Source organism: Leuresthes tenuis, unplaced genomic scaffold, assembly GCF_036924035.1.
Source record: "Leuresthes tenuis unplaced genomic scaffold, fLeuTen1.0.hap1 SCAF_9, whole genome shotgun sequence".
Lineage (NCBI taxonomy): Eukaryota > Metazoa > Chordata > Actinopteri > Atheriniformes > Atherinopsidae > Leuresthes > Leuresthes tenuis.
Genome location: NW_027325363.1, coordinates 15,466,788 through 15,479,286, shown reverse-complemented (window position 1 = coordinate 15,479,286; position 12,499 = coordinate 15,466,788). Strand labels below are relative to the sequence as shown.

Sequence of the window (12,499 nt, the reverse complement as noted above, 5' to 3'; positions counted from 1 at the left end):
TTCTGTACACTTGCGCACGTTTTGTTTGACTTTGAAAACGTACATGAGAAATTTGTTTTTCAGAAGCTCTCGCAGACCCACGGACTCTTAGGTCTAATCGTTGGATATCGTAATAATTTATGGGAACAAATTTCAAAGAATTTGTTTGCATAATTTAAACAGTGCAATAATATCTCTGAGACAAACGAATGAAAGGATGTTATCTGAAATGGAAAAGAACACCGTTTCAAACAAATCCCAGACTTAAGTGTATTCTTTCACGCAGCCGCTGCAAATGCACCATTTCCAGTATCGTTCCACTGAATGCCTGAAGCGCAAAACAGGTGTGAAGAATAAGTGTTTGCCCATGTGAGAAATTAAGTCACTTGTTTGAAGATATGAATCGTGCAAAAAACAAATGGTAGTTACAAAGAGCTTAAGCCATTTTATAAACGGTAATGTTTGTGAAAAGTGTGATATCTATCCCCAAATCTGCAATTCACTGCTTCAGGTCATATGGATGTGTTGCCTCTGTGTGTTGAGGGAGAGTTTGACTTTGATGAAATCGTTTATGCACAACGGCCTCTCCAGTATATGGTCGAGTCTGCTTGCCCTGGTAATGTGTGGTGTTGAAGTGTAGCTTTTTTTTGGTTTGAGTATGCTTTTATATTCAAATGAATAAAAATAAAACTACTAAACTATTTGTTTGGGGTTTCCATAACTCTTACAAGTGACCAGATCTTAAGTAAAAGAGGTGATATTACTCATGTAATTCACCGCAACTGTATCATAAAGGTAAGGAATGCTAAATATAAAGGATTTAAATGTAACAGCTGGACAAAAAATGTTTTAATGAGCTGAGATGGAGCTTTATATTAACATGTTTTTATGTATGGATTGTTAATGTGCAGCTGAAGCTGCCAGATAAGGGTAAAGGGGTAAAATTACAAATATTTATACTTATGATGTAGAACTGATACAAAAGTTTAGTAGCTCTGAGGTGAAACGGATAAAAACACGACACCATCTCACAAAATTACAAAAGGATGGTGGAATAAAAAGCAAAAATGACAAAAACATTTCAGTAAACAACAAAACAGAATCAGCAAAACACCTCACAGGCAATGAGACACCCCACAAAGCTGAAAAACGACTACATTTAACCAAAGAAAACAACAAAAAAAGATTCTGGAGATGCTCTGTTGTCTCTTGTTCCTTTACAAAATGACATGTCCTCTATTCAATTGTTTTTTTTTTCTGGAATAAAATGTTTAATTCTGGTGGGTGACCATAAATGCACCCATTCAATGAAAACGCTCATATAAGATGACAGTGTCTCTTTGTTTGTCTGTATAAAGGTGGTCTATATGGTCATTTCCCACTCCAAAAGCACCGCTGTGGAGCAGCCAGGCAAGAGTTAACGCTCAAATTAAAAAATGTTTTTTTTTCTGCTGTCAAGGGCGTGCGCGCTCCCGTTCAGCAGTGAACGCGAGTTTCGTGCGCGTTCCCTGTTGAAGGCGACTGCAGTAGCGGACGAGAAAACAAGCAAGCAGCGCTGAGGAGACAAGACGGGCACAGTTTACCTCCACATCACAAGATCATATATTGGAGCGGAAATTTCATGCCCTGCCGGGTCGTGTTACCGTTGGAGACGGCTGAGAATATCCACGGGCACAAACAATAGGGTGAGTTTAAGTAGTTCACGATTATGAAGCCGGGCGCAGTCGAAGGAATCTGGCGTTAGGTGGGGAAAATGACGATGTGGCTGTAATTTTTGCACCTCCTTTTTATGTCTCAAAATGGCGGATAGGCCGCTTGGACTGGAGCAGCAGGTACCCTGTCAGTGGAGTTCATCCCTGTGTCCAGTTAAGCTATGTTATGCACATACGGTGATTAAAGTTGTGTACGTTAAATGTAGATAACCGAGCTGGAGTACGTGTTGTCATTGTCATCGGGGTTAAGAGTTAACGTACGAGCTAACTTTCTGCCGGGAGGCTAACTTCGCTGGCGTTAACTTTAGCTAACATTAGCTAACGACAACCGGGCATAGACCGTCTTAAATATACCTGCTGGCACTGATGACAGGTGAACCAGTCAAAAACGTCTTGGTGTGTTAAGTATATAAACGCCACTGGAGCTTGAAGCTATGCTTGGCGTCTGTCCCAAGTTACTAATAAGCAGTCGTTAGTTTGCAGAGGTCTTTGAACAGCACACGGGCTCTAAATCCTGCAGAAAACCTCGACAACACACAACATGTTGGTCAGACGATGTTATCGTTTGTGTAATGTTTGGTCTGTGATTGGTGCCTTGTTTAAACATTTAATGGTGTATACAGTTAGTTGTGAATCTGCTACTGTTTGCACTAGAAAAGGGCGTGAGGTGACGGTCGTCATTTGGTTTGCGTTGTTTTAGATGTTTTTATTTAAATTGGACGTCAGGTCGCCCGGTAGCGGTTTGCTCAGGTGACGTCCTCCCTGCTGATGACCGCTGTCATACTGCTGGCTGCTCGCTGATGGCCGCTGCCACGCTCAGCTGAAGTGTGTTTGTGCTTCACTCGGTTTGTTGGCACCCTGTTTGAAGATCAGGGTGGAGCACATCGGAGGCGGTGTGCCCGCGTGAGTCCTCAGCGCTATGTGCATGTCTGGCTTTCTCCTCTTTCGCGTGGATTGATGACTGCGTGTCATTAATTTAGCAGCTCAAAAGGTTTTTGCTTTGTTTTTGGCCAACGTGGGCTGGATACGGGATATAAGCCATTTATCGGTGCCTGGATGCCTTCACTTTCTTAGCCATACCGGTGAGGACCGCCCCGCAGCTGATCAATGGCATCATGGGTTATTGATGAAATTGTTTGTATTTGAAAAAGGATTCAAAAGGAAACAAAAGCATTCGATCCCTTTTCAGGTAAGACCGTATCTGTTTTAGTCTCTTGCTGAGTTTAAATTATTTAAGGGAAATCTAGTGATTTTGATCACTGTTAATGTCTGCAGATTCAGTCTCTTGAGGCTCCAAACAACCAGATTTCAGCAGCCCTGTTGCCACACTGTGTGACATGGATGTAAACTGTATGTAGACTGTATGAGATGATGATGATAATTCCTCTTAAGTTCTTGGCCAAGGGTGGTTTCAGTTCAGTCAATTTTAGCATTTCTTTTAAGTTTATTGGTGTTATTACTGGTGTTGGAAAGCAAAAACCTTTAAAACTGCATTCAGGATTCAGTTAATGAACCATAATAAGATATTAGAATAATTTTGCTTTAGATTTAGCTCTCTTGTCTTAAGTCTTTGCTCAAAATAAGGCTTTATATTAATCTGATACATTGAAACTGATATTTTAGACTGAAAAATGATTTGTTTTAGGCGTTGTGAAAATAAGTTTTTTTTTTTTTTTTTTTTTTTTTTCTTCTCCAGTTTATCAGTGACCTTGACCGATGAGTCAAAGGTTAATTTTAGATTGCGATAGCTCTAAACCCTTCAGAGTACCCATGGTGACTCTTACTTGCTGCCAACAGCACCAACAACGGAGGCGTTAGTGTGAAGTGAGTGACGTAGGTGGCCTGGTCTGATGAATCATGGCTCCTTTAACATTGAGTGGGTGATTTGATGTGTGTGCGCATCGTTTATGTGTTGACAAGATGACAGCTGGATGAGTTTGGGAACAATCGTGCAGAGGCTCTGAACATGTTGGCCATCTTAAGACTTGCTGCTAACATCTTAATGTCTTCTGGTGATACCACAGTCAGAGGTCTTGTTTAGTCCTTCCCTTGACGGGTCAGAGCTGTTTTTTGCTGCATGATGTGAGAGTCGCTGCATGAAACAAGTGATTATGGTGCTGTGGTTGATCTGTGTTCTGGTGCAGCTTTTTCTGATCTGGACAGAGGGGGCATGTGTACATATGTGTGTACAGACTGAGTGGAGGTCACTCCAACTTGAGCCGTCTCAAAGTTCAACCTCCAGCTAGTAATAGAACATCTGTTGTGTTTTTTGTGTATAATACATACATGTTTCTTTTTCTCCTACACTGACGGAAGCTATCGAGTGTGGTCAGCTTGTTTTTACTTTAAATGTTTTTTTTTTTTTTTTTCGAGAGTCCCAATTTTCCTCTGTAGTTGATTTGAATAAGTGCATCCCAGCGCCCGGCTCTATTCACCCCCCGTCAGCAGTGGAGGCACAGCACCGCCAGCTGTATGTGTAAGCAGTAGAAAGCAATTGTTGCTTTGCTGGCTGTTGGTTTCAGTTGATCAGGAAGATGAGATGAGAGCAAAGGACTGTGTGTGATTTTTGTACAGCTCTTTCATCGAATTTAGTCGAGGTAATCCTATAAAAGTAAAGACTGCAAGTATTGGCATAAAGACAGAAAGCACAGTTTTGCAGAGGGGCCTTTTCTTTATTTTGGTCAGCCTGTTTCTTTATGATGTTAGGCTGAAGGGCACCCGTATTGCTTTTTTTCCTCAAGTTGCAAGAAGTTGACCTTCCTCCGCTCAGCTGACTGTTCATTACCCTCTTGCTGCCAATAGCAACTGTCAATCAACCTGCAAATGACTGCATTGACAAGCTGTTTGGATGAATGGTGGCATGTCGGACAACGTCGCCTGAAGGCTTAACACGACCGTTAATGAGCCTCAGAAGCTGTTGGTTGCCGTCTTAGCAGTCAGTTTTGGTCAAGTGGTTACCAGAGTTACCAGAGAGTTTGGTTTTATTTGAAAACCTTTCCAATTTGCTAACATGCCAACAAAAACTGACAACTCTGCATAAAACCCCTGTTTCTATTTGGAATTTAATTTCAACCTGGAGTTTTTTTTGGGCTTGTGTGAAAACCGTGTGGATGATTTAAACATATCATTGTTGAAAGGGCTCTACTTTAGCCATTTGGCTTTGTCTTTATACCTATTGCTCGAATAATAGATGCTTTAAAATTATGTTGAAGAGAGCTGAACGTATGGCTGCAACTTTGATTAACCAACAATGAACATTTTAAGATTTTTCTCTTTGGTTAAGCCTCAAGCGGTTTAGCGGCAGCCCTGTTTTCCTGCATCGTTTATTAGTTCAGTTTTTTGGATTTCATCGCTACGTTTACCATTCTAGAAGTGCTCTGTAATGCTTGTAAAATACAGTCGACGATGATGTTCCGTCACCAAGAGAAAATGAAGGTTTTCCAGATTCCAGCAGCTTTGAATGCTTGCTTATTAAACTAGGATGACGTAAAGCCACCGGCTAAAAACTGTGACTGTCAGCATTGCTGCGTGGGTTTGTTTTGTGATAAAATGCCAGGACACAATTTCTCACGGTTATCTAGACTTCATTGTAGTTCTGGTGTTTTTATTCTCCTCCTCTTGTGCTGCGTTCCACAAGGGCGTGTGTTCGACATTGGTTATTCCAAAAAATGTTGCACACATTCCTCGCCTGACACTTTGCTGGTGTTGTCATGTTTTCCTATAACATTTGGAGCCGAGACCATTTAAGTTTGGATCTTTTGTAACCCTCGATGTTTCATTTATGCTGATGAGACTTCTCAGGTTTGTCTAGTTTTTCTGCTTTTGTTTTCACAATTTTAACATCCCCTTTTTTTACATGTTTTTTGCATTTCTGGTTGAATGTTTTTGTTTTTAGTCGACAGCTTTGAATTGAGAAGCTTGCTTTTAAAAATCACTTTTTTAATTTTCTCAATGCAAACACATTTTGTGCACATACAAAGGACCATGGGTGTGGTTTCTTAGACTTCTGACTCTTAAATGATGCATTCTTTGCCCAATAGTAACAGAGGATGTTATTCCATTATTTGTTAAATACAGAATTTTAACAGCAGATAACTCAAAGGGCCTCATCAGCAAATTGTATCTGACAAAGTCATTACTGAAAGGGCCCTGTTATTGTTTAGTTCCTGCTGCTACACAAAGACCAGGGGATCGATGGGAGGAAGACTCATTACCATTATTAACCATCAGTGGGCAGATTTATAGATGCACCACGCCTGCAGCTCATTCTCCCTCAATCGAGACGCCACGGTTGTGCAGAGACAATTTGCCTGTTTATGTGATTGTGCAAATACTTCTTTCAGTTTTTATGCCACAAATGAGGCTTTCAGAGAGGGGTGTCTAACACATTAAGGGATACACACAGCTGCCAGCAGCACATAGGGAAGTATCAATATATAGTTGATGACCTCATTTTCTCACACAACAGCAATTGTACAGGTTGATATACCGCACATCTTTTTATAGATATTTTGTACATGAAGCCGTTTTATAGTGTCAGTTCTGCTATCTTTTTAGTGTTTTTAGCTCAGTGACCCTGAATCACTGCTGAGATGCTGGACAGCGGCCAGAAATCCCCTTCCTGTCGTAATCCACACACAGCCAGAGGTAGGCAGGCATTTGGACTGCTTTCAAGCAGTGAGATCAGGGTCCAGAGGTTAGGCCGCTCTCTGTTTAGCAGGTTTTCTGCAATGTCCAAGTGTCAAATATGCAAATAGATAAGCAAACGTGTACCATCAACAAATGCTTAATAAATTCAGCAGAATGGACTGCGTGCGATGGTTGTGACAATCTTACATCTGCAGCCTCAAGCAGCTGTGCTCCTTTTCTGCAAACAAAAGCAAAGAGGACTGAGAGGAATTTCCCCTGTGGTAATGTCACTGCAGCACCATTGGCTAAGATGGAAAAGGTGTGATTTTTATTAGATCTTTTTCTCTTTAGTACAGCTTCCTGGGGTGTTTCCATTCCTCATGACTGTTTTTATTCAGCGCCTCCTAACCTTAAATCAGATTTCATGCCCAACTTGTGTGTGTGTGTATTGATTTATTTTTTCAGTTGAGAAGGCCACTTGGCTTAGTTTGCATCTTTGTGCGCGTTTAGAAACGCTCGTCTCACCAGACTAGGAGGTTTATTTCAATTGGAGCCCACTGTGTGTCAAGATGAGGAAGCAGAGAGAAAATAGACTTCAAATCATTATTAGCTGCATCACATTTATTCTTTTTTTCCTCATCAGTACTTCACACCTGCTCCAATTTCTCGTTTTCTTTTGTTGGCACAAATGTTAGTCATTTTCACTCAGCCCGGCAAACCGGTTCTTATGTGATATTGTTATGAGATGGTCGGGTTGGTAGATTTGGACAAGAGCGCAACCGTTACTTGAGCCCGCTCGTCCGTGTCCCGTTTTATTTTTTCTGTTGGCAACCTAAGAGGAGAAGTACGTTGCTCAGAGAATGTGGGTCAACTCTTGTATCTACTTGGAGAGGCATTTGCTGTGAGAGAAGAGTGGTGGCATGACAGATTGTGGTGGCAGATAGCCTGACTGTGTACTGTGAATGGTGTCAGAGTGTTATGGTGAGAATCACATTATCTTTCTTGGAGAAAATGGAGCTCAGTTGTTCGAGGCAAACATCGAGGCAGTAACCCAAAGCTACAAACATTTTCATCCCCACCCACTCTTCATGTTATCTGCCATGCATACCTAATGCTGACTTTGCTTTTTCATTTGCTTTCCAGATGCAGTGTAGACTTGGCTGGTGACTGGTCTGCAGGCTCTCTCCGCTTCTCTTGTCCCTGAAGTCGGCCAGTTGGGGGGCAGATTCCTGCGTTCCCCTCCCTCAGTCCGAGTCTTTGTTTGGACAGAACCTACCGGCTGCCACTGGAGTACGCAGCCCGTCGTTGCCCGTGTTGCTTGGATCAGCACAGCTCATCTCCTGACTGAGGAGAGCGCAGCAGCTGTATAAGATTCACATTACCTTCGGATCCCTCCCAGCCCCGCCCACACTGCCCCGTCACCATGGTGCTGTCACAACGGCAACGAGATGAACTGTAAGTTGTCCGCATACCTTTCATAGCATTTAGCCGAGATATTATGATGTCAGATTTAAGCTATGTGCTAATACGCTGTGATTTTATGTTGCAAAACATGTGATGTGTCTCAGACGTGCACATCTGCCCTGTACAACCTCATGCTTTTAATATCACTGTGCAACTGTGAAAGAATGAACATGGTTAGTTTAGTTAGTTAGTTTCTTTAAGGGTTTTCCAAGTGACCTGTTTTTCTATGTTAAAGGGGACATATTATGCAAAAATCACTTTTCCAGCTCTTCTACACTAATATTTAAATTCCCCCGTGTGTTTAAAAACAACAACCGCATCCGTTTTGCGTGCACTGCTGTGGCCACTCCCTCTCTTGTCCCTCGTGTTTTGGCGAACCAGTCAGATTCCGCTCCCCCTCCTACGGACGAATTTTCTCATCCAGACCCACTTCCCGAACTCTCCAGCAGTGGCCAACACCCAGTCTCCACCCACCACGCCCTACAGGTTATAAACGAGCAAAGCTCGGGTGAGGCGCCCATATTTCATTCATCATAGAGAAGAAAAACGGTTGGCAGTACGGCGAATTTGAGAGCCAAGCATGTAAGTTGCTCTGTTGTTGGCCACAGTGACCAGCATAAGACCCCAGTCTCAGAGGACATACGACGGGAGTGGATAAAGTTTATTTTTTACGGCCGTGGTCAGCATAAACCTATCTGTGTGTGCGCCAAACATTTTGATATGGACTGCTTCCACAATTTGGTTCAGTACAATGCAATGTAGGACTGGCAGCAAAACTTTACCTAAAAAAGGGATCGACCATCCGTGGGGAAAGGACAGACGATGTAAGTGTGCTTTGTGTTTCTTTTGTCCAATTACCACAAGCTAATGCTAACTGCTAGTTAGCATTACGTTGAACACACAGTCCTCAGCTGCATGCAGGACAGGGCACCGCTGCCATCCCCGTTGAGAGGCCTCCAAGATTCACGACAAGTTAAAACGTCTTTTTATCTCTGTTAATGGTGCAAGAACAAAACTTATATAACAAACTAAACAAAACAAACTACTACCAGTTGGGCAGAAGTCGGGCGGAAGAGGGGGGCAGAGTGCGCAGCAGCTCATTTTCATTTAAAGGGACAGACACGAAAAAACCGACCGCCTGAGCTACAGACAGTGTACAGAGAGGGCTACTGTGCTTGATCTGTGAGGAATTTGACCAAATGATTTCACAGACATGTCATTAAGGTGCCTGGGACCTGTGAACTGGTTGAAAAGGGGTATAATTGTTCTTCTTTAATTGATCGATTTGTAGAATATTAGAGCATTTTTCTCAAACCTAAGATGTTCTCAGGGTTATTATTTGGATTTGACCAACCGTTTATAGTATCTAAACTTGTTCAATGTGCTTTCACGATAAGACTAAAAAATTTATAAAATCATCACCAATGAGAAAGTGAATCAAGTCACTCTCTATTTTAAACTTTAGAGTGAATCAGCAGAGGGAACAATTAATTTTTTTGAGTTGAGTAGCTGTTCTGGGAAACAACTTTTTCTCATAACTGCGACTAACACTTCTGTGTGTTTGTGCCTGAAGAGTTCTTCTTCTTCTGCTGCTGTTTACTGACATTTCTGTTGACATGTTGTGGCAGCCGATATTATCCCGAAGCACATCTTAATCTAATCTGTAGTCCAAACAGAGTTTCTGCTGATCTGAATCTCATGTTTCTTGAAGCTGCTCTGTGACATTAGTACAAATTACTGCATCAAAGAGCTCAGTGAATGACTTGATGCAAACTGACTCGTAGGTTCAGAGTAAATGTCTTTTACCGAGATGTTTTCAGTGCTTACAAAGATAAAACACCTGTTAAATTTGTCCTCAATCGTTGTCGTAGATCATCTTATCTCTTTGCTCCAAGGTCGTGCATTGACTGTTTGGATTAAGTTTAAATGGGATAATTGAGAATTTTCTACTTCTTGGTACCCCTCAAGAAGAATCAATGACTGATTGAAGCTTCCAGAGGCTTAATACACTAGTTCACTGATCTTTTGCCTACAATACCCAACCCTGAAAATGTTCAGTATTCACACTTTACCCAGTGTGACCTCCGTAGAGGCTCAGAGTCACCTTTGCACCACTCTCGCTGCACTTTAGTCTTTAACCCCCCCACCTTATTTAAGAAGTGATTTAAAACTACACATTTTAAAAGATTAGAGATTTGCCTCTGAGTTGACATGAGCCGACAATCTTGTTGTCATTTTCATCCCCATCTGACACCGTCATTAAAAATGCATGAATGTTAGCATCTTAGCATGACAAGGCTCTCAATGTTCCCAGCAGTGTAAATGTGGTTGGTACTATGGGAGGGTCTGTTGGTATGGAGATGTCCATTGGAATGCTAATCTTTCATGCTATTTGCTATTCAGAGGAAGCAGCGACGACCCCCCCCACTTACTTCCCCCCCAAAGCTTCTTTTCTGTTGCACAAGTCTCTGGTCCCATAGCTTAGAGGAAACTGGTGTGGGACCACTCGAGTCACACTGAAGCATCTGTTGCATTCCAACCGTTGGAGATGTCACTTGGCTCAGTCAGCGCCTTCATTGATTCCGCCATAAAGTGCTCCTAAGATTTCATTTCCTCACTGGAGTCTCATTTTGTGAAGCCTGATGGAAACCCAGTGCCTCATTTTTAAACTGACAGAGGGGGGAATGGGAACTGTGACAGATGAGCTGGGCCACACTAATTTTTCATTGGCTAATTTTTCTTGTCCTTAACGTTTTTAAATGTCAGCCACCAGAAGCAATTAAATGGCTGCAGGGAGGGTTTTTATTTATTTTTATTTTTACATCATCGGACCATATGTTATGTGCATTCTTTCCTTCTTTAACATTTGAAATCAGAAACATGCAGATTAAGAAACAAGATAATACATTTAATCCTTCCTTGTGTGTTTTTATCTTCCAGAAGTTATTGACCTGTCTCTTTGACAGAGGGTATACAGTAAGCATACCCTGAAAAGATAATCTGTCCCCTAAACTGGATTTTGTCAGCACCACAGTCAGATGCTTGTCTGCGCAGCATCCTCACAATAACTCTATTTTCGCCTGTTTTATCCAATGAAAGCACATTTGTGTTTGTTTGCAGGGTCAGGGGACTTATCCCTGGCAGCATGTTGTAAAAATAGATGCAAGAACACAAACTCTCCGCTTCCCTGAAAGACCTGGAGGCACCCTTGTGCAAATGGGCCTTTGCTTTTGGACTTTCTGTCTGCTGCACAAAGAAAATCCCCTCAGCGGCACCGTTGCTTAGTCAACGAGATTGTTCATGTGATTTGGAGACGACCGCGGCTGTGAAAGCTACTTTACATATTCACTAATCAGTCCCAGTGTTCCACAGCAGATATTTTGTTTACCTGCTCAAACACCTGACTGATTGATTCATACTATCTGACACAATGACTCGTGTTTCATTTTGTCAAACAAGAAATTGCATGACAGAATAATCAGAAAGGGATATAACACAAAGCAGGTGCCTGTGAACCTGTGGGAGACTGATGCTGTTCACGAGACAGATGTGGGATTTCCCCCAGAATGTGACGGCAGACTGTTTCATTCAGTTACTGAAACTCCAAATCAGTTCTTTCATTACTGTACTGGTGTGGAAGTGTGTGCATCTCACAATTAGATCACAATTCAGAGATGCAATACAGTTAAAATACGTTATCAGTGCAGATTTATTCATTTTTCCTGAGCAGGACTTCTTTGCCACACAGTGTGTGACTACTTTGTACTTTCATCAGCAACGATATAAGCAATAATAAGAGTAAGCAGAGGGTTTTTGTCAGATTGTCTTGAGGAGGATGCCATGATGCGTCATGCCCTCTCTGAGGTGATCTCTGTTTATTTTGACGATAACGGATGATAATGAAAAACCTCCAGGTTATAAGCTGCCTGTTGTAGCTCCTCTCCCAGAGGAGGTTGATAAAAACAGGTTAAGAACATGATTGAACCGTGATTGCACAGCTTGCAGCGGGTGGTATTGGGTTCATTACTGACAAGTCAATAGTGAATTAAGAGATATTGGGAGGGGTTAACGCCCTTTGCCCCTGGAAGGATCCCCCACTCAAACCAACATTGCCCTGACATCCACAATTGATTTTGTTCAGACACAATATAGGCATCAAAAGTGTTCAGTGGGTCTATCAAATAGAGCTGGGTTGAATGCTGTTGTCTATCTTTTAAAAAATGGCCATGGTTTGGACTTCATGAGTTTCTGTCTTTCGGACATACATTTTTGACTCCGATTGGATTGACAATTAAAATTATTTGTCAATTTAGGCCAAAGATTCTCCTCGACACTATAAAAAAATCTAATTGTACTCTTTGCATTTTTCTGACCATGGCTTAAGTTTTTTGGGTGTGTCCTGGGGATGCGTACAGGCCTTTGTTGCTAGCAAAACACAAACACTTGTATGGTCTTATTCCCAGCCTTTCTGCTGGTGCTCAGCGCTCTGAACATGGCTGAGTGCATCTGCAGGAGGTCTCTTAGCAGTGCAGATCTGATTCTGCCCCAGGACATACACACAGATGGACTGGCATGGTAGCAGTCCCTGTTATCTGGACCATTATGCCATATCAATCATTCACTGTCCCCCATTTAAAAAGAACCAGAAGAGAAGACCGTCTGCTGAGTGTAAAACCCTTGAACTGTTGCATATTTCAGTTTCCAATATGTTTCTG

At 42.0% G+C, this 12,499-nt stretch overlaps 1 protein-coding gene across 2 annotated transcripts in view; it reads left to right on the top strand.

The window, feature by feature from the left end:
- Positions 1 to 1,469: 1,469 nt before the first annotated feature.
- Positions 1,470 to 12,499, top strand: part of pafah1b1a (platelet-activating factor acetylhydrolase 1b, regulatory subunit 1a) — a 29,713-nt gene continuing 18,683 nt past the window's right edge. Inside the window, exons 1-2 of one of the 2 annotated variants that reach the window (XM_072392517.1) lie at positions 1,470 to 1,664; positions 7,464 to 7,775. In XM_072392517.1, coding sequence (XP_072248618.1) covers positions 7,744 to 7,775 — 32 coding nt within the window. In that variant the 5' untranslated portion in view covers positions 1,470 to 1,664; positions 7,464 to 7,743. Of the gene's footprint in view, positions 1,665 to 2,861; positions 2,881 to 7,463; positions 7,776 to 12,499 lie in introns of those variants that run through there. The other variant, XM_072392518.1, reaches the window with a different exon arrangement.